The 23,595-nt window shown below is 53.3% G+C and overlaps 10 protein-coding genes across 10 annotated transcripts; 6 read left to right on the forward strand and 4 right to left on the reverse strand.

Moving 5' to 3' along the window:
- C7974DRAFT_163104 (uncharacterized protein) lies at positions 1 to 2,950 on the forward strand. Its single transcript, XM_046135990.1, has 2 exons — positions 1 to 1,377; positions 1,510 to 2,950. Exons 1-2 carry the CDS (start codon positions 151 to 153, stop codon positions 2,782 to 2,784), a joined length of 2,502 nt encoding a protein of 833 aa, XP_045997755.1. The 5' UTR covers positions 1 to 150; the 3' UTR covers positions 2,785 to 2,950.
- C7974DRAFT_163109 (uncharacterized protein) lies at positions 2,853 to 3,981 on the reverse strand. Its single transcript, XM_046135991.1, has 3 exons — positions 3,924 to 3,981; positions 3,658 to 3,826; positions 2,853 to 3,607 (listed from the first exon to the last, which is right to left on the reverse strand). The coding sequence occupies exons 2-3, from the start codon at positions 3,730 to 3,732 to the stop codon at positions 2,921 to 2,923; spliced, it is 762 nt and encodes a 253-aa protein (XP_045997756.1). The 5' UTR covers positions 3,733 to 3,826; positions 3,924 to 3,981; the 3' UTR covers positions 2,853 to 2,920.
- Positions 3,982 to 5,036: 1,055 nt separating this feature from the next.
- C7974DRAFT_163116 (uncharacterized protein) lies at positions 5,037 to 7,724 on the forward strand. The gene is made up of 2 exons (XM_046135992.1): positions 5,037 to 5,686; positions 5,741 to 7,724. Exons 1-2 carry the CDS (start codon positions 5,447 to 5,449, stop codon positions 7,568 to 7,570), a joined length of 2,070 nt encoding a protein of 689 aa, XP_045997757.1. The 5' UTR covers positions 5,037 to 5,446; the 3' UTR covers positions 7,571 to 7,724.
- A 340-nt stretch (positions 7,725 to 8,064) lies between these two features.
- C7974DRAFT_310154 (uncharacterized protein) lies at positions 8,065 to 10,122 on the forward strand (the record flags this gene model as incomplete). The annotated part of the gene is made up of 2 exons (XM_046138256.1): positions 8,065 to 9,277; positions 9,344 to 10,122. 2 exons carry the CDS (start codon positions 8,065 to 8,067, stop codon positions 10,120 to 10,122), a joined length of 1,992 nt encoding a protein of 663 aa, XP_045997758.1.
- A 213-nt stretch (positions 10,123 to 10,335) lies between these two features.
- C7974DRAFT_391900 (uncharacterized protein) lies at positions 10,336 to 12,818 on the forward strand. Its single transcript, XM_046141628.1, has 2 exons — positions 10,336 to 11,340; positions 11,403 to 12,818. Exons 1-2 carry the CDS (start codon positions 10,630 to 10,632, stop codon positions 12,651 to 12,653), a joined length of 1,962 nt encoding a protein of 653 aa, XP_045997759.1. The 5' UTR covers positions 10,336 to 10,629; the 3' UTR covers positions 12,654 to 12,818.
- Positions 12,723 to 14,114, reverse strand: C7974DRAFT_412020 (uncharacterized protein; the record flags this gene model as incomplete). Its single annotated transcript, XM_046143605.1, has 1 exon — positions 12,723 to 14,114. The coding sequence occupies one exon, from the start codon at positions 14,112 to 14,114 to the stop codon at positions 12,723 to 12,725; it is 1,392 nt and encodes a 463-aa protein (XP_045997760.1).
- Positions 14,115 to 14,558: 444 nt separating this feature from the next.
- On the reverse strand, positions 14,559 to 17,226 carry C7974DRAFT_471257 (uncharacterized protein; the record flags this gene model as incomplete). The annotated part of the gene is made up of 2 exons (XM_046146497.1): positions 14,559 to 16,641; positions 16,815 to 17,226. 2 exons carry the CDS (start codon positions 17,224 to 17,226, stop codon positions 14,579 to 14,581), a joined length of 2,475 nt encoding a protein of 824 aa, XP_045997761.1. The 3' UTR covers positions 14,559 to 14,578.
- A 1,285-nt stretch (positions 17,227 to 18,511) lies between these two features.
- On the forward strand, positions 18,512 to 19,809 carry C7974DRAFT_163165 (hexaprenyldihydroxybenzoate methyltransferase mitochondrial precursor). The gene has a single exon (XM_046135993.1). It carries the CDS (start codon positions 18,547 to 18,549, stop codon positions 19,459 to 19,461), a length of 915 nt encoding a protein of 304 aa, XP_045997762.1. The 5' UTR covers positions 18,512 to 18,546; the 3' UTR covers positions 19,462 to 19,809.
- On the reverse strand, positions 19,610 to 20,102 carry C7974DRAFT_412023 (uncharacterized protein; the record flags this gene model as incomplete). The annotated part of the gene is made up of 2 exons (XM_046143606.1): positions 19,610 to 19,807; positions 19,908 to 20,102. The coding sequence occupies 2 exons, from the start codon at positions 20,100 to 20,102 to the stop codon at positions 19,610 to 19,612; spliced, it is 393 nt and encodes a 130-aa protein (XP_045997763.1).
- A 684-nt stretch (positions 20,103 to 20,786) lies between these two features.
- On the forward strand, positions 20,787 to 23,272 carry C7974DRAFT_391903 (small nucleolar ribonucleoprotein complex subunit Utp14). Its single transcript, XM_046141629.1, has one exon. The coding sequence runs from the start codon at positions 20,810 to 20,812 to the stop codon at positions 23,201 to 23,203; it is 2,394 nt and encodes a 797-aa protein (XP_045997764.1). The 5' UTR covers positions 20,787 to 20,809; the 3' UTR covers positions 23,204 to 23,272.
- Positions 23,273 to 23,595: the final 323 nt, after the last annotated feature.

The following is a 23,595-nucleotide window of genomic DNA, read 5'->3' on the forward strand; positions in this document are numbered from 1 at the left end:
GCATGATAATACTGTGATGTATGTCACTTACACAGGTAGAGTCGGACCGCATCTTTTCAGCCCTACTATTGCTATCCTCTTGATTTGAGAGATTTTATTCCCTTAGTGCTTTTACTCCCAGTTGTTACACCAACACCCACGTTCACTATCATGCCTTATCCAATTTCAACGCCCGGGCAGGCCTCGGCTTCTCGCAACGGCAAGCAGTGGCCAGCGTTCCCAGGTATCCCTATCTTTCTTGAGACCCATGATGAACGGACAGCACCAAAATCGTACGGAACAACACCTACAACACCCACAACACCAGAAATTCTCACCCATGGGCGGCCAGCTCCTTCGGACCCAGCCTATCTGACGGCACGGGACGACAGCTCTCTGCAGCACAGTCCCACTACAACAATTCAGACGTCGAGTGCCCGTTCGTCTGTATGGCCACTCCCTGAGCCAGCACCAGAGGTGCAACAACCAAAAGATCAAGCTCGACCATCTCTCCGCTTCTTTCCTACCCAACGTCCCAGAATCCAACTTGGCAGCGTGCCTACCCTGCAGATACCTCAGATGCCACACATGCCACAGGTTGATGAGAAGACACCTATAAATTTCTTCCATCCTGGCCTTGGGATCTGGAATGGCGGCGAGAAACCACCCTCTGTCGAGATAACACCACCGCTTGACGAGAAGGTCGAAAAGATCGAAGAAGAGACGCCCAACCTTGCCGAGCGCATCGAACAAAGACTCTTCCAGTACAGTATCTCAGGGAACATTGTTAAGAGATGGCTATTGGAGCTTGTCAGTTGGGTCTTCAGCGCGTTATGCATGGCTGCCATCATCGGTGTGCTCATCTATCTCCAAGATGACAAACTATCGAACTGGACTCTCGACAAGAGGACCGGCCTGACACTGAACGCTTACATCTCTGTTCTGTCGAAGATGGCTGGTGCCGCATTGATCCTCCCTGTCTCAGAAGCACTTGGCCAGCTCAAGTGGAGCTGGTTCCTGCAGCACTCAAAGCAGATGTGGGATTTCGAGATTTTTGACAACGCATCTCGAGGTCCTTGGGGTTCATTGCTACTTCTTATTCGAACCAAGGGCAGGGCGCTCGCGGCTCTAGGGGCCCTTATCACCTTAGGCTTGATGACTCTAGATCCCTTCTTCCAGCAAGTCGTCGACTTTCCGGATAGATGGGCACTGCAAGATGCGCCAGCAAGCGTTCCCTGGACTGAGCGCTTCGAGACTGGCGATATCTCCGTATACAGCGAAGACGCGCTTTGGGCAACTGCAGACTCGGATGTTGGGCTTGTCGCCTCGAAGTTCTTTTATGGCAACGGTACACAACCGATACCCTTTGGTAACGGTACTCGGCCTGATATACCACTTGTAAGTACAAGTTCCAACCTTTTGTGAAGGGCGAATCTGTTGGTCTTCAATAGCACTTCATACCAGCACATTCTTCCTGTCGTTCGAGCTCTGCACAAACAGATACACCTGCTGATACATTCACTTTCACAGTCCTGCCCAACCAGCAACTGCACATGGCCAGCTTACGACACTTTGGGTGTTTGCAGTGAATGTGCAGACGTTTCAAACTATCTAACCTACGCTTGCGTTAATGGTACAGTGGATTGGACCTCGAATTTGACCGGTGGATACAACGTGGATAATTCATACCCTAACGCGACAATGTGCGGTTACTTTCTCAATTTCACGGGCGAACTTACGACAATGATGTCCGGCTACCTCCTTGAGCCAGAAACTTCTGAACCGGGAGAAGCACTTCTTGTACGGACGTTACCGATGGTAACAGTGTTCGACAAGACACCTGTGTATGGCAATGGATCCATCATGTTTCCAGACGTTCGAGATCCGATCGCAGATGTTTTGATAGTGTCTGCTGCAGACGGTACAGCCAGCTCGGTATACAGACACGAGGCACCATTGGCACAAGAGTGCGTCATTTCATGGTGTGTCAAAACAATCAAGTCGTCATACGACTGGGGCGAGTACAACGAAGAAGTACTTGAGACACGCATCAACACAACTGCAGGTCCGTTCCCTTGGCAAACAATGGCATTGGATCCATCTATTGAGGCCACAAACGGCACCCAAATCTTCTTCGCCGACGACATCCACATACACGTCAACTCCACTGATGCCAATTCGACTATGAAAAGCTACGGTACTTCTAACAATACAGCCTACTCAATAATGGTTGTCTTCGATGATATGTTTCCTTCTTTCTACACGGCTAAGGACGCGTCTGCGGAACCGGTTCTCAGGTTTTGGACATGGAAAGATGGCCCAGCATACACTCAACATCCTATATTTAACCCTTGGCTTGCACCAAACAACATCTCGTCCCACGTTGGAAGACTGGCCACAGCAATGACCAACGTCATCCGGTCGAAGACCGGTAAAAAATGGATAGACGGACACTCTTACAGTATGGAAAACTATGTCGCTGTGCGCTGGGAATGGCTTACTTTGCCTCTCGGACTCCTCATGATGAGCTTGATCTTCCTCGCGGCAACAGTATTCAAGTCTGCCCACGAAAGGGAACAAGTGGGAGTACTCAAGAACTCAGCTATTCTTACTTTACTTCATGGAATTCCTGATAACATGCGAGGAAAATTGACTAGATCCACAAGTAAAGGTACGCCAAGAGCAAAAGCTAAAGAGTTGAAGGTCAGATTGCATCCGAATCTGGGTTGGCGGGTTTCTGGTAATGTTTTCTCGCCTATGATCTCCCGAGCTCCCAAAGCTCAGCCGCCTCCTGGTTGGATCTGAGAAAGAGCGCTCTAGAAAGAAGATGGTTTATTAAGACTACATACTATATGAGAGATGTTGCTCGTGCACCTGGCACAGACACCAACAAAAAATAACAATCAAGGAAAACAACCCAAGTCTCCACTGGGATATCTGTCTAGCCACCTCGCCCACCACGGTTGATGCGTTTGCTCAGAGAATCAATGCTGCTTTCTGCCTCAGCTTCAGCATCTCGTCTGCCACGACCACCACGGTTGATACGTTTGCTCAGAGACTCGACGTCACCTTCTGCTTCAACTTCAGCCTCTCGCCTACCGCGACCACCACGGTTAATGCGTTTGCTGTGAGACTCAATGTTGCTTTCAGCTTCAGCTTCAGCTTCAGGATCCCGTTTACCGCGACCACCACGGTTGACGCGTTTGCTAAGAGATTCGACACCGCTCTCCAATCCTAGGTCCCGCTTACCGCGACCTCCTCGGTTGATGCGTTTACCAAGACTGGGAGACTCCGCATCGCTTTCTACCTCCGGGTCTCGTTTACCGCGACCTCCTCGGTTGACGCGTTTGCTAAGAGCTTCGACGCCGATCTCCAGTTCTGGGTCCCGTTTACCGCGACCTCCACGATTGATGCGAGTATTTAATGAGACAGCATTGCCATCAGGTTCTGCATGTCGCCGACCACGTCCTCCCCGGTTGATACGTTTGCTCAATGCCTCGGGAGACTCCGTCGGGTCATCCAACCCAGCAGATTTGGCGGCATCACGAATGACCTTCTTGTCTTCTACAAGACCGATAAGTGGTTCGAGATGACGACTGGTATGCGGTAATGTGACTTCTATCCCAGTCTAGAGTCGTGTAAGTGGAAGAAAATGTGTACGAGACAGACGTGGCATACCTCGAGTTCCGATATTGGGGACGCAAATACTGAAAGAGTGAGGGACAATACGGTGGCGACGAAGTGGAGATGCATGGTGTCGGGAACGTTTGAGGTTGTTCAAAGTTGTTCTGACAAGGGTCCAGAGAATCCCAGAGAGATATTCCGAATGAGAGGCAGTTGAGTAGATCTGCTTGGGTTATTAAGAGAGGGAAAACCAATCGTTTTATCCTTCAGAGATGATTGAGTTCATCGACCGTTCGGGATGCGACGCAAGACGACCTCACCTCCACCTTCCACCCTCGGCGCTTCGGTTTGTGAGACCTCAACCGCTGTCGGAACCACCTACGCAGTCTGATCACATCGAATTCACATGCACAATATAGGGCTTGCCGCAGGATAGAGTTATCATTGGAGAATGACTTCGAAGCATAATCGTTGGGTCGCAGATTCAGCAGCCTGAAACGCTGCGATCGAGGGGTCAGGAACAAACGGCGTTAGATCGTCGCTCTTGGAGGTACGATACCATCAGCTATGGCTCGAAGATTACCAGGAGGCCCGTCACAGTAAGAGCTGTCACATCCGCAAGCGCTGGAAGGCTTCTTGCAAGGCATTTCTGTAAGTGACGAGCTTTCTTTTGAAATTGTTTCTCCTCCTGTAATTTCCCAAGTCTTTGCATCTGCGAGAATCGCTGCTAACCAATGAAAGGAGTCGAGCAGCTTCATGAGGCTTGGCGGCGTCTTGTTAGCTTTGCTAGATCAGAAGCGATTGGCTCTCGATGGCAGAATCATCACGCCAATCAGCCCTTGCCGCGACCAAAGTCACACTGTACCCGCACACGTGACAGAAGACAACGGCGGTTACTTTGTCCCTGCAGCATCGCGACGAGATTCAATAGATTCTGCCTTTGATGAGGAAAGCCACAAGGAACATCACCATTAGCTTTGGTCGAGGGCCATCATGTCCCTGTAAATGCAAGCCTGAGAACATTGAACTGGTGTTCACCAGCGCTAACCCTCCAACAACCTATCGTTGGACTTGACTTTGAACGAGATCCCGTGTCTTGCTTGAATGTTTTGAAAGCTGTCACCATAGCGCATTTTTTGAACTCAAGGCTGGAGGTAGATTCGACGTTATCTAGGTACGGAGAGCTTATGGTTTGCAATGCAAGATCGCATCACCCTGTACGGTACTACATATGTATACTCACAACAAGCACGAACTAAAATTTTCATGACCAGAAAATTCCCAGGTGTGTGCAAGCTTGTCATTCTTGCTCCGCACCTAATCACATGGCAGTGCATGGCGCCACTAACGCGAGCCTCTGTTGAGGCTTACCTACCACAATGACGCGTGAATGTCTACCGCGCTTCTAGGAGGCATTAAGCTTTGTTCAAATCCTCGCCCATAGGACATCACCGTGGTGGTCCTGTCGACATGGGCTATAACCGCTGGCCCACCATGCCGCCGCGCGTCCGGTAGTCCTTCGGTTCATCATGTCGCGGCGCGACATGCTCAGGTGCAAGCGAGGAGCGCCTCAGCGCTTAACTCGAGACTCTTAGCGGCCAATCCCCCCAACTACGCCGTACCTCTACATTCCTCCCGACTAGCACAGCGACAATATGCCGCTGCGATTATCGTTATCGTTGCGCTTGTAGGGCGTCGCGTGGATGATTGAAGCAGGATCGACTTTGTGGGAGCATGTAGGCGGCAATCCACCGATGATGCAGTTAACTCAAGAACGATTTCTGCCCCTTAGAGACGCACGCTTGTACCACGTTACGGCTACCGTCGGTCACAGACATACAGTATGAGCCATAAACTACTACCCCCAATTCCTACACAATCGAGACACTACCTCGCCTCGGAATCGCGTGAAGCTAGCAACGACGATGCTCCTCCGTCGTACCGCGCATCTGTTCAAAAGCCCGCACCACTGGATCTTCCACAGCGCATTGAGAGAAAACTAGCCCAGTACAACGCATCCCAGAGCCTTTTCAGGCGCTGGCTATTCGAGATCATTAGCTGGACAACAAGTGCTGTGTGCATGGCAAGTCCATCTTCGTGCATTTAAATCGCTCATAACTAACGCATCGTTGAACAGGGAGCCATTGTCGGCATTCTCATATACTCTCGGGACCGCCTTCTGAGCGAACGGAGCTTCGCTCTTGCCACCTACAATGTACTATCAAAAGTTGCTTCCGCAGCCCTCATACTTCCCATATCGGAAGCCATTGGGCAATTGAAATGGGCCTGGTTCCAGGGCGATAAGTCAAAGGAAATGATCGACTTCGAGATATTTGACAAGGCTTCACGAGGTGCCTGGGGTTCCTTCCTACTTCTCTTCCGTACGAAGGGACGGTCCCTTGCAGCACTTGGTGCAGTCTTGACACTTCTTCTACTCGCGACTGATACTTTTTTCCAGCAAGTCACTGATTATCCAGATCAGTGGGCCTTGGAGCACCTTGGTGGCGCCATTCCTCGAGTTGTCCGATACAATCCTTTTTATACGCCGGAGTATTTCGAAGGCCTAGAGACCACGTTCATAAACCCAGCTATGCGTCCTGTCGTGGGACAGTTCATGATCAACAATGGCACTCCACCAATGCTTTTTGGCAACGGAACAAGACCAGAAATTCCGTTGACTTGCCCAAGCAGCAACTGCACTTGGCCTGAGTATAGGACTTTAGGGGTGTGTAGCAAATGCGTGGAGGTTTCGGATATCCTTCGGTACGCTTGTCTCATGACAAGTGTAGACTGGAGCACAAATCATATCGGCCCTCTCGACAGCTCACGATATCCAAACAAGACTGCATGTGGTTACTTTCTCAACGCGACATCTGCCTCTCCGGTTCTCATGTCGGGGCGTATTATTGAGGATGATCGGAACGAGTCTACAGTGGGCGAATCCTTACTTGTTCGCTCTATACCTCTGACAGATATGATCAACAAAACACCGCTATTTGGAGGATCTATCAACTTCAAGCATCTGAGAAATCCGATTCTGGACGCCTTAATAGTTTCGGCTGCAAACGGTGCTGATAGCATTCTACGTAACGACACTCCTGTTGCGCACGAGTGCGTTCTTGCGTGGTGTGTTCAAACCCTACGATCATCTTATGCTTTGGGTGGATACAAAGAAGAGATATTGACAAAGCTTTTCAACACAACTTCGGGTCCGTGGCCCTGGGATGCCTACCGTGTCAACATCACTGAGGACTACGGCACAATGAACATCTACAAAGAGGACATCAATATCATTACTCCTGAGCCCACGCCTGACGCGATCGAACCTGCCCTTCTGCAGGCCACGTATGGCATGTCAAACACAACTACTTCCTACATCGCCCAGGCATTCGACGATTACTTTCCTTCATCCTATACAGCTTTGTCTTCCTCTGATCGACCAATGCTTCGATATAAGAACTTTCTTGCTGGCCCTAACCTGCGAAAGCTACAATTCAACCCTTTTCAGGCGCCAAACAACATTACTCGCCACATGGAAAGGCTAGCCATAGCCATGACCAATGTTATGCGATCTGACGTGGACAGTAATGACATTATTACTGGCCAAGCTTACAACAAGAAGCAGTTTGTTGTAGTACGATGGGAATGGCTCACTTTCCCCTTGGCACTGCTTGTGCTTAGTCTCGCGTTCTTAGTAGCAACAATCGTGAAGACTTCTAGAGGTGACCACGAAGAACTAGGGATCTGGAAGACATCCGCGATGCCAGCCTTGATATATAGTCTTCCTGAAAATGTACAGAGAGAACTTGAGGGCCGGACCTCAGAAGGATTTGGAGATTCCGAGAAGGCGAAGAAAGTTAAGATTCAGCTTCTACCCAGACATGGCTGGAGAGTGTCTGGTCATACATTGACGACACCCAGTTTCAGGAGAGGTTTGAATCATCAACCGCCTCCTGGATGGATTTGAAATTGCGAATTCCATCGTCTCTGCCCTCAATCATTGTGCCACCCCACGTATCAAAGTACTATCCTTGTTCTATAATACTGAGATCGTCAGGATTGTGACGCTCGCACAATCTTGTAACCACTGTGTATGTAAGTAGACCCTGGTTGCTGACCTTGTGGGTTGGTTACCTAGGTAAGCGAGGGCTGCCTACTGTACCCTAGTTACCTAGGTATGGAATGTTAGCCGCCAGGAACCGCGCTGCAGCGCCAACGAATATGATTCGACAGAATCAACAGCGCGATTTTTTATTGGCACAAAATTGTGATGGTATCGCGACCAGCACCATAGCCTCGAAGGATTGTGGATGGGCGCGTAACAGAGAGTCAACATCGAGCAGAACTTGAACCTAATATGTACATGTCAGCGGAGAATTTGTTGTATCTCAACCCCTCACCCGCAAAAAACCACCGCTCGCTGAAACAGTGGCCTTATACCGTTTTGCTACAAAATTGCAGATGCCTGGAGAGTTTCCACCGGTATTGAGGCCTCAAAGGCACCCCCCGGCTTCGTTCAATCCCTCAACTTATCGCAATTCGATCACCTCCCATGGCACTGTCGCGGATGAGAAACGCTCCCTGGACTTCACACAACGGATCGAGAAGAAGCTAGCCGAATACAATGCTTCCACCAACATTTTCAAACGTTGGCTGCTCGAAATTGTTAGCTGGACCACTAGTGCACTGTGCATGGGCGCTATTGTTGGCATATACTTCCGTGTCGACGGAAATCTTATGACCAAGAATGAACTCGCTCTCAATAGTGCCAACGTTCTTGGAAAGGTTGCTGCTGCAATGTTGATAGTGCCCACCTCAGAAGCAATTGGTCAACTGAAATGGAACTGGTTCCACAGCTCTAAAGCTATGTGGGATTTCGAGATATTCGATAAGGCTTCTCGTGGGCCCTGGGGTGCCGCTCTGCTCCTATATCGTACCAAGGGACGATCGCTCGCTGCACTGGGGGCGTTGCTTATCGTCTTGCTCCTCGCCATTGACACATTTTTCCAACAAGTTGTCGAGTATCGCGATCTCTGGTCCCTAGAGAGTGCGACCGGTAGCATTCCCAGGAACACGCGATATGAGCCTTACTACAAGAATGCTTGGATGAATAACGACGAGATGTTAATAATGGACCGATCTTTCGAACCTCTGATCAAACAATTCTTCTACGAAAACGGAACACAGCCTACAGCCTTCGGCAATGGCACCAGGCCTGATATTCCGCTTTCATGCCCTACTAGTAACTGTACGTGGCCTACATACAATACTTTAGCCGTATGTAGTCGTTGCACAGAAGCATCTGCTCTCCTGGATATTTCTTACGCCTGTCTCGATACTCCAAATGATTGGACCGCCACCTGGCTAGGCCCTCGCTTCAAAGTTCCATACCCGAATGAAACAGCTTGTGGATACTTCCTGAATGCTACCTCAGACTCGCCAACCCTTTTATCAGGATATGTGGACAGAAGCAACGGATCTTCGAATGGAAGTGACGAAGCTTTGTTAGTGCGGGCTGTGTCATTAACAGATTTCGATCTCAAGCAACCTTACTACGGCAATGGTTCAGTCGCTTTCAAGGATTTTCGTTACCCACTGATGGACTTCTTGATAGCCTCTGCATCAGATGGTGTAGAAAGCATATTTCGAAAGGAGCCACCAGTCGTTCATGAATGTATGCTGACCTGGTGCGTCCAGACTCTCCAGTCATCTTATGACTGGGGAACATACAGAGAAGAAGTGCTGTCTGAGTACTTTGAGCCAATACAGGAGGACGATTCATGGCCATGGCTAGCTTGGACGCTCTATGACGGAGTGGATGTCGTTGGAACCTGGATAGAGTACACTGTCAACATCACCTTGGAACCTCACGTATCTGAACTGTCCGGAGAAAGGTTTGAATATCCAAAAATTGCTTATGGATGTGACAATTACACGGTTACGAACATCCTGAACATCTTTGACGACTTCTTCCCTTCTTTCTACACGACCAAATCTGCTACGGATACGCCGTTGCTGCGCTTCAAAAACTACTACGAAGGACCATGGACACAGACATTAGACTTCCATGCATGGCAAGCACCGAACAACGTTACTCGATTTGTGGAAAGATTGGCGACTTCGATGACAAACCTTCTTCGTTCTTCAGCCAGCAAAGAAATGATTGAAGGTAGCGCGTACAGTAAAAGAAGCTTCATTCATATTGCATGGGCCTGGCTTACTTTTCCATTCGCTCTCCTGCTTCTATCTCTTGCTTTTCTGGTGTCTACAATGTGGGAGACATCAAAAGACTCCGCGACCGGGGTCTGGAAGACTTCGGCCATGCCGACGTTGTTATATGGTTTACCAGAAGATACAAGGGGGAGATTCACTCAGACGTTGAGCAGCTTGAAGAACGATGCGAAGAAGGTACGAATCAAGTTGCTGCCGAATTCAGGGTGGCGGGTGTCTAAACAGAGCTTGCTTAGGTCGCCGTTGCTGCCAGTACGAAAGAATCAACCACCCCCAGGGTGGATCTGAAGAGAATCCAACTTTTCTCAACTCAACAATCATGATTATCATCTTCTCAAGATTCCAACATGATGTCACACGTGCAAGCTTTGGGACCTAACCCCGTCTGTGAGGGTTGTTCAATTTACCGCTTTACCCTATTAGGCGAGGGCCCACTTTTCAGCGTGCAGGAAGGTGCGTCTCTAACCGCCCGGCTGCTGTGCCGCACTCCAATGCCAACACCAACAAGATGATAACGTAGCGCCGCTGCGCCTCCCAGCGGTGGTATTGCGTAGCATCCTAAATTCTGAATCCTGGCGCTACGCAACCGCTCGACGGCACTCAGTTGCTTGACATTGTCGGATAGCGCAAAAGAAAATGGCGTGGCTGTTCAACAGCTGTGCATACACCGCATCCATCGAATTCTCGGTCATCAATCCGCCTCTCCATCACATCACTATCATATGTCTGAGGGTTTGTTAGTTTAGACCTTGTCCCAAAGGTTGGCCTCGACGTCGAAGGGGTCGATAGCGAAGCATGAACGCGTCGCGATCCTCCTCACGCGTGATATCTGAGAACAAGACACAGCCACTCGACTTTACGCAACGTATCGAGCAGAAGCTTGCCAGATATGATGCATCGGACAATGTGGTGAAGAGGTGGCTCTTCGAAATCGCGTGTTGGGCGATCAGTGCTTCCAGTCTAGGTGCCATAATCGGCATCTATCTTCATGTTAGCAATGGGCGTCTGGCAAACTGGAGCACTTTGCTCACTCTTGCTAACATACTAGGCAAAGTTGCTTCTGCAGCACTGATCGTACCTACAACAGAAGCTCTTGGCCAACTCAAGTGGAGCTGGTTTCACGGGTCTTCTAAGGCCATGTGGGACTTTGAGATATTTGACAAGGCTACTCGTGGTCCATGGGGTGCCATAATGTTACTTTACAGGACTAGAGGACGTTCGCTCGCCGCGATGGGTGCCCTTCTGATAGTTCTTCTCCTTGCGATCGATACATTTCTTCAGCAAGTAGTCAGTCTCCCAGATCGTTGGGCTCTACAGGGAGAAGACATTGCAGGTGATCTTTCAAGAACTATCCGCTACGGATCCAATCCCAATACACCCTACCTAGGAGGTGTGGAGTCTGTGTCAGATAGCCCGGATCTCTTCCCGATCACAAGGAAATTCTCAGATGGCAATGGCACTGAGCCCTTGCTATTTGGAAACGGTACCCGGCCTGAGATACCAGTCGTATGTCATCACATGGATTCTTCAAGGCAGACATTTATGCTAACAAGAGCTTGTCTATATAGTCTTGCCCGACCAGTAATTGTACATGGCCCCTGTACGACACGTTAGGCGTTTGCAGTAAATGCACCGACGTTTCAAGCTATCTAACGTTTACCTGCCTGACTAACAAAGTCGATTGGCTTGCTGAGACAAGAGGGGGATTCGAGGTAGACTGGTCATATCCAAATACAACACACTGTGGTTACTTTCTTAACGCCACTAGCGACAGGCCAGTCTTGATGTCCGGCTACCTTGTCCAGTCGAATGCTACCAATGGAGAGGGCGAAACTCTTCTCCACCGAACTTTACCGTTGACGTCAATGACCCGGTTCACTCCTCTATACGGCAATGGTTCGTTGCTGTTCAAGTCATTGCGAAATACCATCATCGACGTGATCATCGTTTCTTCTCCAGATGGTACAATCGAAGCGGTTCATCGAAACGCGACACCTATTGCACAAGAATGCGTTCTTACCTGGTGTGTCAAGACAGTGCGCTCGGCCTTTGCATGGGGAGGCTATGTCGAAGAGGTCGTCGACACACACTTCAACACTACGCCTGGGCCTTTTCCATGGGACGCCAATTACACACGTGGCGAGTTATACAACTACACCGATATTGCCTATCGAGAAGCCATCAACATTGACGTCAATTCGACGCTATATGGAGTCAGCAATGCAACTGCTTCGCAGATGATCATGGGCTTTACAGACATCACCCCAGCTATGACGACATCTTTGAACACAACCACTATACCACTAATGCGCTACATGATCTGGAGTGACGGTGAGCCATGGACTAAGACACTAGCCTTCAATCCATGGATGGCGCCAAACAATGTGACACGACATTTAGAGAGACTAGCCACAGCAATGACCAACACCATTCGCTCAGCCAAGGAAATTCAGATTCTCTTACACGGCGACGCTTACGCCCGTGAGGTATTCATACAAATTAATTGGGCGTGGCTCGCATTTCCTCTGGTGTTACTTGTCCTGAGCTTAGTATTTCTGGTTGCGACGATCATCAAGACATCGAACGACACTGGAGGGGCCGGAATGTGGAAGACGTCAGCCATGCCTGCTCTCATCTATGGACTGCCAAAAGAGACACAAGAAAAGGTGACACCAGCCAAACGGAGTAAGGCAAGAGAGGAGTCGAAAAAGATTCGTATCAAGCTGTCACCAAGGATGGGTTGGAGGGTATCAGGTCAAAGTTTTCGTAAGCGATCATCGATTTTGCCAGTGTCAGGTAACAGAGCACCACCAGGATAGATATGATAGTATCGGGGGAAATTCATTATATTGTCAGAACATCGGAGACAGCCGCAAAATTCTAAAGCTTCACACCTGATCTTCTCGCGCAGCGGCTGACGGAGCACTCTTGGGCTCCACCATCTCCTTATCTTTCGTCTTCTGCTTCTTACTCCTCGTTCTAGTCGCTGTACCAGCTGCTTTCTCAGCTGCCTCAGCTTTCTCAGCCTCCTCCTCAGCCTTCTTAGCCTCCTTAGCTTCCTTTGCTATCCGCAGCTTCTCCTCGAACACACGCTCCCTCAGCGCATCTGCAACCCGATTCGCGTATATATCTTCACGGAGACGGCTCTTCTGCTCACCGCTTATCGCCAGCGAATCCAAATCCGCCCCAAGCATGTTGATATCCCCATCATATCCATCCGGACGTATGATCGCCATGTTCAGCAGCGCCGCCCCAGAAGCGCTGTACACATCCTTCTTAGCGACCATGACGTCCACGCGGGCCCCCGACGAGCCGTGCATGGTCCGGATGTACTCGCGTTGAGCCAAGGGCCCACCAACCTCCTGAGCCAGTTCCTCCTCCGTGCCCTCCCAGAAGCGCAGCACACTCGCCCGGCCGCCCGCGATCCACGCCGGCTCCGCCTCTTCGAACTGCCGCCGCACGACCTCGTCCAGAAACGCTCCCACACGGCTCGTCCCGATGTCCAAGCCGTCTTCCGTGTCCCGACCATGCAGCACCTCGAACCGCGCGAGCACCGCCGGCGTCACAACAGGGATCCACGTCCGCCCTTCTCCACCCGCAGCCTCCGCGTTCTCCTGCGTCACGGTGTCAATCCGCGCCAGCAGCCCCGGACACAGCGCGGCCGCCTCGCGCCAGAAGTCGCGGAACGCGCGCTTTGCGTAGCGCGGCGGCGGCGCGACCTCAGGCTCTCCCTTTTGGTCGAGCTTGTAGCCCTCGAAGAAGGCGTTGAACCACGCGCAGCGCACTGTGGGCGCGGGCGCGGCGAGGCGCGGGGTTGTGACTAGGCCGCGCAGGAGGAGCGCGTGGTGGCACAGGATCCAGGATCGCTGTGCTGGAGTCCATATAGAGGATGGGGAGGGAGTGGGGGTGGGATTGGCCCGGGTGCTGGGGGCAGCCTGCGAAGGGGGGTTCAACGATGCGGGAGTGGTGCGGCGTGTTTGCTTAGGCTGGGGCTTTTCTGCCACCACTGGAGCTGCCACCGTTGTCTTTTTCGCTTTCTGTGCTGGTTTCTTTGCTTTCGGGGCTGGGACTTCGGCAACCGGCTCCGGAGGAAGACGTAGTTTGAGTCTTGGCGTCGGGACTGGAGTTTTCCTCACGTTTTGAGGATACACTGGAGTCTTCTTCGCGGCAGGGCGTTTCTTCGTAGCTGGGGGAAGGACTTGAGTCACCTTCACACGCTTCGGAGACCCGTCGCCCTCGTTGGGTGGCTCAATAGCACCGCGTTTACGTGTGTCTACCATGTTTCGATGCTGTTATCGTTGTTGTTGGGATGTGGAGTGACTGTTTACTCGACAGTGGAACGTGTGTGGTGTAGGTGGTGGGTAGTTGTAGCAACTACCAGTTGAGTTGGTAGCAATTGGTGTTGGGTAGGACCTGCAGGACTTTTTATGGTAGTGAGGGGTCGTCCCTGTCCCGTGCCCGTGCCGACTTCACTGCCGGACCGGGGACTTTGTGCACTGTGCGGACGAGATCTACATGTATTCGTTCACATAGCGTGTTGAAGAGTATTTAAACAATGTCGAGCAGCGATGCGGTATGCTGATGATGATCAGATTTCGAGACACCACGTAATGCTCCTACGCGATCGCACGGCACCAATTGATGTTGGAAATGATGGGAATAGGTACAATTTAGTGACGGAATGCTCGCTTGGTATGGAAAACTATGCTTACCTCTACAATATGCTTCTATTAAATCATCGCAGCTAATGCTTCTTAGGCTTCTTCTTCTTTGGCGCCTCTGACTCATCACCCTCACTACCAGTCTCGTCATCAGAACCTCCAGTCTGGGGCGCTGTCTTGGACACGTCATCCTGCTTGCGCTTCTTAGACGTCGCGCCACCCTTGGCCTCCTTGACCTCCTTGAAATCATCGGCAGTGAAGTAATTAGCAGGATGCTGCTGGGCCTTCGACATCGTGCCTATGCGATTCTCGGCGGCTTCGTTCTTTCTCTTTATTCCTGAGCCTCGAGCAATCCTTCTGCGGATGCTCTCATCGCTACGGGCCTCAGTTTTGAGAGTCTCAGTCTGGAACTTCTGGAAAGGTTTCGCGACGTCCTTCACGACGGTAGTCCAGTTGTCCGTGACATGTTTGAGGCCCTTCTGATGAACCACGTCACTAAGGTAGCGAGCCAATGCTTCAAGTTCTTCTTTCCTCCATCCCGGTTGCTTGGGAGTCTTTGCTTGGGTGTCTGCGTCGTTTTTTGTTGAGAATTTGTTTACCTTCTTGTTAAACTCGGTAACAGCTTTGCTACCAAAGTTGCTTGAAATCACTTTGTCAAAGTGAGATCTTGAGTCGATATACTTAACGTACTCTCCAGTGTCTCGACGAAATGCGCGCTGGACGAAGTTTGGGCGCCACACTCTGTCATGTCTCTGGTAAACGCCATTCTCACCACGCGTCCACTCCGTGCTCTTGGATTCTTTGTCTCTAGGAGCTGGAACCAAAGAGTCGTCTTCGTATTTTCTGGGGTAAACTACAGTGTATGGCTTTCCTCTCTCGTCGAGATCTTCGGGGGCATCAGGGTTTGGAACAGGGATCCGGTCGCGCTGCGTGAACATAATTCCTTTTGGGCCCTTGTGTCTCATCGTGACAAAACAGAACTTCCCCTGTTCGTCTTCGCCGTACTCAAATGATTCCCCTTTGACTCTCTGCTCATGACCATTAGGTCTGGGGGGGTCATCGTTTCCATTCTCGGTATCACTACCGCCCTTAGGGTCAGAGCCATCACCGCCAGAAGGGTCGTTCCCTCCACCGTGAGAAGGACTGTCTCCACCGTGAGAAGGACTGTCTCCACCATGATGAGGACTGTCTCCGCCATGAGAAGGACTGTCTCCACCATCAGATCCAGGTGGTGCAGGGCGTGGTGTCTCATTAATCAGGCCGAGATACGACATCCTAAACAGATCGCCATCGTCATCCGTTTCATCATCACCGCCTTCATCAGAGGAATCTCCGCCAGAGGATTCTCCGCCAGATGGATCTCCGCCAGATGGATCTGGAAGCGGCACGTCATCTTCGTGGTACTCCCCATCACTGGCATCCGACAACTCATCATCTCCAAACTTGACCAGCGAAGTCTTCGGGTACGCCTCCCGACGCGCAGTGAACGTCCCATCACGCGCATGAACCGCCGTAACAGTCCCAGAGGGCGTGTACGTAGGCCTGTCGTACTCGAAGTGGTCGATGGGGATGCGCTGGTCGTCTTCGTCGAGCTCGAAGATGCGGCGCGAGATCATGGTGCCGGTGCGGGCCAGCACCCAGCCGCCGTTGACATTGTCGCGCGTGCGCTCCAGGTTGGGCCCGTATGCGGTGTCCCAGCCGTCGACGACGTGTTCGACGAGGTGCGTTCTGAAGCACGGTCGGTCTGACTTGCGCTTCGTGCCGAGGACGCGCTGCTTGCTTGCGACTGCGGGGCCCCAGTCCGCGCTCTCCCAGGATGTGTGGACGCGGCGGCCCTTGTACTGCCATGGCTGAGAGCTTTCTGTGGTGGCGTGGTAGAGTTGGTGGTCTTCGGGGAGGGTTATCCTGGTCGCGTGCTTGCTCTTGTCTACTGTAGATCTGTCTGCTTTTCCCTTCTCTTTCCTCCTCTGCTCGACTTCTGCGTGCTTCTTTGCAATGGCATCATCATCGAGACGTAAGTCGCTCATCGGAAACTTTTCCGCTAAGTGATCTCGGCGGTTAGGGTGCTTTGAACTGTGTCTAAGGTTATCTGGAAACATGTGCAGCTGACTGGGCCCGATGGGTCCCTTCAGCTTGCTGCGGTCACCTATATTCCACTTATTGAATAAACGAATCAGGTTGAATCGCCAGTCTGAGACACGTTGCATTTCTTTGGTACCCCCGTTGTCCGTTGGTGCAGTTCTGTGCCAGGCGTTCTGGTAGTAAAGGAATTCTGCTCTTGTTAGCATGGTTGAGCCACACAGGTGTCGGCGTACTTACCGTTCCACATGACTTGAGCCGCTGTGTATATGTCATGGATCTTTCTATTATTCGCATGGTCTACCTGCTTCAAGTCGTTGCTTGCTGTGGCCATTGCCTCGTCCATGCGGTTGCGTATGGCTTCGTCATATATCTCGCCAGTGGTCATGTCGTACTCTGGCTCCCACTTCTTCCACTCTTCGTCTACCTTTGTCTGAGCATCCACAACCTGTTGGCGTGCAGCGCTGTCATCGATCAGATTCTGATAATATGTCAAATGTGCCAGCAAGAGTCGTTCCTCGTCCTGGAGCCATTGATTCATCTGCTCTTCTGTGTCAGGCTCTACATTCTTCCAGTTTCCCTGAGCTGAAGGGTCCAGAGGCTTCCCCTTAACCATCCTGGGCTCTGGTAGTGCGGTTTTGATGGTAACCATTCTGTCGCTAGGGATATGTGTGCAGTATTTGTGTCAGTATGTAGAAGTTGAATTAGTGTAAGTGAAGCACGTTTATGTGCACGCTTCCGACAATGGACTGGCTTCCTTTGTCCGTGCAACAACGAGCCTCACATTTCTTTTCCTCATGGACTGGTCTTTGTCCATTGTTGACTCGAGTTGAACATCGAGTGTTGTCAGACAAAGGTGCCCCACAAAGGGCATTGTCGGCGCGTGCTTCGTACAGCCATGAGTCTCGAGAACAGAATCGACATTGTGTCAACTTACACGTTTGGTATGCTCAACTTCGGGATTGATTGTTCACCTCTTGTTGCCCAAGAAAGTCAATGCTCTGACTATGACGCCTTGGAAAATAACATGAACGCCCGCCTGTAGGCTCATGTGAGTGTTGATCATACCGCCAACCTCGGACAGGAAGTGCAACGTATCTAGAGATACACACTGTTTGAAGACCCTGAGGTTACTGGACTTTATGCCGATGTTTGAAGCACATAGTGTCGAGTCGTCGATGCCGTTCGACGCAAGCCCTACAGCTCAAAGTTGTAAGATGAATAGAGTCACGAAAAGTACAGTGCGTCGAATAGCCCCTCCTACCTGGTATGATCTAGTATTCGAACAACCGACGGCGCGACTTTATCTGTGTCGTTAAGCAGTAGAATCACTTTTCAGAATGTAGTGAAATGAGTGAACAGACAATTCTTTCATACGTGGACGGAGTACAGTGCCGGACAGCAGACTTACAGCCTGTGAGATACGGGATATGGAGCTGGTCGTGCAGAGGAAGGCTCCTAGACTCTTGCGGGGTGTTTGAGTAGAGCGTGCAGCGACTCACTATGACTGCAGTAACGTACACCAATCAACCAAGAATTGGATAGAACCTCGAGGTGTAAACAAAGGTAAGATGGAGAGTGATATATAGGAGTTGAGCTGATCGTATCATTGATATAAATCCTATTACTCACGTTCTGCGTCAAGGACAGCTTTAGAACCTACTACTTATGTTCGCCAGGGCAAGCAAGCAGTGTTAGTTATACGCCTGGATCTGACCAAGCTGTGAGAACTCGACAGCAAACCACATGCTGACCTGCGCTACGATGATGCACTTATCGTCTGATAGACTTCATGTCGTACTTGCATTTTGGAGAGGCGATGGAGAGTTTGGATGTCTGGTGCGACGACGTTCGAAGATGAGGGAGGAAAGGACCACCGAACTGTTGGCCCGTGCGCCGCGGTAACTTTTTGGTGACATCAACTCGTCTACTCCATGACCACGACCAGCAAACAGCAATTGACAACGACAAGATGAGGCCACATACCTCGGCGCGCGCGATGCGCTCGCTACAGCGCTGTAATCTACAAACACAAAGAGCAACAATCCGTCCCTCGCAACAATCCTTCACAGCCCGCGCCTCCACCACACCCATCCGCGCCTTCACAACGACACCCACGCGCCACAACCCACCCAACTCCACCGTCGACCCAACCGAAGTCTCGCACTTCAACGCCCTCGCCTCGACCTGGTGGGACCCGCACGGCTCCTCACGGCTCCTGCACCTCATGAACCCGCTCCGCCACACCTTCATCCGCAGCTGCCTATCAACCGCGCCGCCCCTTGCCCCCAAGCTGAAGTACCTCGACATCGGCTGCGGCGGGGGCATCTTCGCCGAGTCCGCCGCGCGGCTCCCGGACACGCACAGCGTGACCGCCATCGACCCGACGCCGGGGGTGCTCGCGATCGCCGAGGCGCACAAGCGGCGCGACCCGCTGCTGATGCAGCCCGGGCGGCTGACGTACATGAACACCGCGATCGAGGACTTGCCGCTCCCGGAGCGCGACGCAGACGCACACGACGTCGTAACGCTGTTCGAAGTCCTCGAGCATGTCAACGCGCCCGGCCCGTTCGTGGCGCAGCTGCTGCCGCACGTGAAGCCCGGCGGCTGGCTGGTGATGAGCACGATTGCGCGCACGTGGACGAGCTGGCTGGTGACGAACGTCATGGCCGAGGATGTGCTGGGGATTGTGCCCAAGGGGACGCACGACTGGGGCAAGTACGTGAATGAGGGCGAGCTGCGGGGGTTTTTCGCAAAGGAGCCTGGGTGGGATGGCGCGAGCGTGAGGAGCCTGGGCGTCATGTATGTGCCGGGGGTTGGGTGGCGCGAGGTGCCGGGCGGGGAGGATTGGGGGAATTACTTCTTTGCGGTGAGGCGGTTGGGGTAGGGCGGTGGACGAGTACATGATACCCTAGAATGTACAGTATGTATACATAGCACGGCCTTTTGCGGCCTCTACAGCGTTTTGTTCAACGTATCATACACCCAGCGCTCCTCTCATCCCCTTCCGTGTCTCCCTCCCTCACCCCGTTCACTCACCGCCGCTCCTCGAAAACACCCGGCATGTTCGTTCTCGCCGCCTTCGGATCCTCCTCGTACACAATATCATGCCCACCAGACATCTTCCACGCGCGCAGATAGTCCTCGCCCGTGAAGCGGCGCGGGTACACTTCGGCACCGCCAGTATCGGTTGTGCGCGTCTTCTGCACCGTCTCGGCGACGAAGGGCGTCAGCTGTGAGGTGTGATATTAGCATCCTGCTGTGCGTGCGGGAGATTGGTGTCGAGGGGTGCGGCGAATAGATGTGTAGATATTAATATCCGGATGTCCTTACCTCCGCGTTCTTCGTCCCGTGCACCGGATACACATACGTCCGGATCTTATTCCAGTCGGGGATGAAGTTGCCGTATCGATTGATCGTGCCCATGGACCCGACGCGGTTGCCCTTGTAGTACTCTTTGCCAGCCTGCTTGGTCGACAGCGGCAGGCGCCTGATGGTGCCCTGCAGGGCGGGCGTAGCTTTGAACATGGCGAGCGCTTCGCGTGCGTCGAGTCGAGGAGGGAAAAGTGCGACCGGCCGGCGATGTCAATTGGCGCCGCAATGAGCAGCCCGCGATGCGATGCGCTGTGATGCGACGCCTCCGACCGCAGCGGACCTCCGAGCGCACGGGCTTCAAAAAAAGTCAATGCCAAGCCGCAACTCACCCACCAACGCTCGCCCACCCGCGCAACCTCTACACTCCCACACGCACCAAAATGCCGCCCAGAATAGCGCGCAGCTCGCTCGCCAGCGGCCCAGCCGCGAAGCCCAAAGGCCGCGCCCCAGGCTCGCGCAACACGCAAAAGTCCTCCAAGCGCGCCCTCAACGCCTTCGCCATCGCGCAGTACGACAACCCCGACGTCCCCAAAGTGCGGCAAAACCGGCTCGGCGAACTAGACCCCAGTTTCCACAAGAAGCGCGCGCACGCCGACTCGGACGCCGACGAAGATGAGGACGACGGGGTGCGGAAAAAGGCTCGGCGGCGGGGCGAGGACAGTTTCGATGAGGGCAGTGATAGCGAGGGGAATACGTGGACGATGGGGCATGTGGATGAGGATGACGATGAGGATATTGACTCCGATGAGGCGTTTGGGGAGAGCGATGAGGAGCGGTTCAAGGGGTTTAGTTTCCGGGGGAGTAAGGGTGCGAAGGGGAAGAAGGGGAGAGGGGTTGGGGAGGGAGACAGCGATGTTGATATGAGCGAGAGTGAGGACGAGGAGGAAGAGGAGGATGATTTTGGGGAGGAGGGGATTGATCTGGCGACTGCGCTGGATCAGTATGAGGAGGAGGAGAGGGAGGAGAAGAAGGAGCGCGAGAGGAAGAAGAAGAAGGCTGCGCACGTGAGTGACAGCGAGGAGCCGAGTGAGGGTGAGGATGTTGGCCGCGATGGCGCGAGTGATCTGTCTAGTGATGATGACGAGGATGAGGAGGATCGCCAGGCACAGCTCAAGGATCTGATTTCGTCGCTTGCCGCAGGCGACGAGGACAGGCCGAAAGGCAAGAGGGTCGAGGTCCACGAGTCTGCGGCGCCCGATGAGTTCGGTGTGTCGCGCAAGGTGGATTTGTTCAGCCTGAAGCCCAAGGCGGGCGACGATGAGAAGAAGAGGGCACTCAAGTTGCTGCGCGACGACAAAAACTCGAAGCGAAGTGACATTGCACGGAAGCTGGAGGCGCCTCTACCCAAGCGCCAGCAAGACAAACTCGACCGCGCTGCCGCCAACGCGAAAACCAACGAGACCCTCGACCGCTGGACCGACACCATCAAGCAGAACCGCCGCGCCGAGCACCTCTCGTTCCCGCTGCAGCACAAAGATGCCGGCAAGGCCATGGGCGAAGACCGTCTCCTCCCCACCACCACCGCCGCCCCTGCCAACGACCTCGAAAGCACCATCCAGTCCATCCTGCAGCAGAGCGGCCTCTCCAACGGCAAAGACGACGAGGAGCAGATTCAGAAGTGGGAGATCCTGCAAACAAACAAGCTGCCGATTGAGGAAGTCGAAAGGCGCCGTGCACAGCTGCGCATGGAACGCGAGCTCCTCTTCCGCGAGGAAGTGCGCGCCAAGCGCATCAAGAAGATCAAGAGCAAGGCCTACCGCCGCGTGCACCGCAAAGAGCGCGAGCGCCTGCTGGAGAAGGAGCGCGAGCAGCTCAAGGCCGATGGCGTCGATCTGTCCGAAGACGAGCGCGAGCACAACGACCGCCGCAGAGCCGAGGAGCGCATGGGCGCCAAGCACCGCGAGAGCAAGTGGGCCAAGGGCATCAAGGCGACGGGTCGCGCCAATTGGGACCAGGATGCGCTTGCGGGCGTTACGGAGATGGCCAAGCGGAACGAGGAGCTGCGGCGCCGCATCGAGGGCAAGGAGGTCCTCGACTCGGATGACGAGGCGTCGGATGTCCCCAGTGATGGAGAGGACAGCGACGACGAGTCGGCCGACGACGACGAGCTGCTGCAGCGCCAGCTAAACCAGCTCGAGAACCCGTTCTCCGAGAAGGGCTCGAAGCTGGGCCAGATGGCGTTCATGCAAAAGGCCGAGAAGGCGAAGCGCGCACAGAACAACGAGGCTATTGAAGGCATGCGCCGCGAGCTGACTGGGGAGAACAGCGAGGACGAGATTGCGGATAACGCTACACGTAATGGACGCCGCAAGTACGGGCCTGGCAAGGTTGTCACGACAGCTATCCCGGTCAAGGGCAGCGAATTCGAGGAGCGCGCTGGCTCTGATGAGGAGAACGAGGAAACTGCTACAGGCGGACTGTCGAACGGCACACGCAAGAACGAGAAGCCTAAGAACCCCTTCTCGACCGGCGCATCCAACACCCGCAAGACACAGAGCAGAAATGCAAACGCCGAACCCGAGGCCGACGCAGCAAACCCCTTCCTCGCCAAAGCAGCCAAGGCAAAGAAGAGCAAAAAGGACGATGCAGCCGACGACCTCCTCCCCTTCACCGACTTCGCCGACGAAGACGACGACCAGCCCGCCCCCTCCGAAACAGTCGACGACTTCCTCCAACAGCGCATCACAACCGCCGACGCCGACGGCTGGGCGACCGTCCTCAGCGGCCAGCAATCCGAATCCGAGCTCGACGCCGACTCCGACGAAGGCGACGACCTCGACCTCACAAGCCTAGCCCGCAACCACGCACTGACCGCCAAGGGCTTCGCGGGCGACAACGTCGAAGCCGACTTCCGCGCCGAGAAGGCCGCCACCACCACCGACGACGCCGCAAAGGAAACAACCACCTTCCTGCCCGGCTGGGGCGCCTGGGCCGGCGACGGCATGACCAAGGCCGAGAAGCGGCGCAACCGCGGCTGGCGCACGACGACGGTGACGCCTGGTGTCGACGCCTCCGCGCGCGCAGACCGGAAACTGGACCGCGTCATCATCAGCGAGAAGGTCGTCAAGCCGAATAAAAAGTACATGGCCGGCAGCTTGCCTTTTCCGTTCGAGACACGAGAGCAGTATGAAAGGAGTCTCAGGCTGCCCAAGGGCAGGGAGTGGACGAGTAAGCGGACGCATCAGGACGCTGTGTTGCCAAGGGTTTTGGTCAAGGGGGGCGTTATTGGGGCGATGCGGAAGCCGCTTGCGTAGGCGTTTGCGTGGACGTTTGTACTGGGGTGAGCGGGGCCATGGGGGGGGCGTTTTGGAAAAGTTATATCTTGTTGTCGTGGGATGGGGGATTCGAGAGAGAGAGCGATAGAGCTCGTGTTTATACACATAGATGGCGCTTTGAAATGGAGTGTGTGTGTTGCAAACTGGCCGCCAGACTGGGTGTTCCGTGCCGTGCCGTGTCCGCAGTCCGCCCGCGCCGCGGGAGACTCTTACATCGCACACAGTGGAGAGAAGTAGCTGTTGAGGCGCACTCGGAGGAATATCGAGGTTTACACTCGCCTTACTCCACCTTGTAGGCGCGAGATAACACACATCCACACGCCCCAGCACCCGCCATCTCTCCCCCTAAGCTCCCAAGAAACACACCAACC

Source organism: Boeremia exigua (assembly GCF_020726555.1).
Source record: "Boeremia exigua strain MPI-SDFR-AT-0100 chromosome Unknown C7974scaffold_5, whole genome shotgun sequence".
Lineage (NCBI taxonomy): Eukaryota > Fungi > Ascomycota > Dothideomycetes > Pleosporales > Didymellaceae > Boeremia > Boeremia exigua.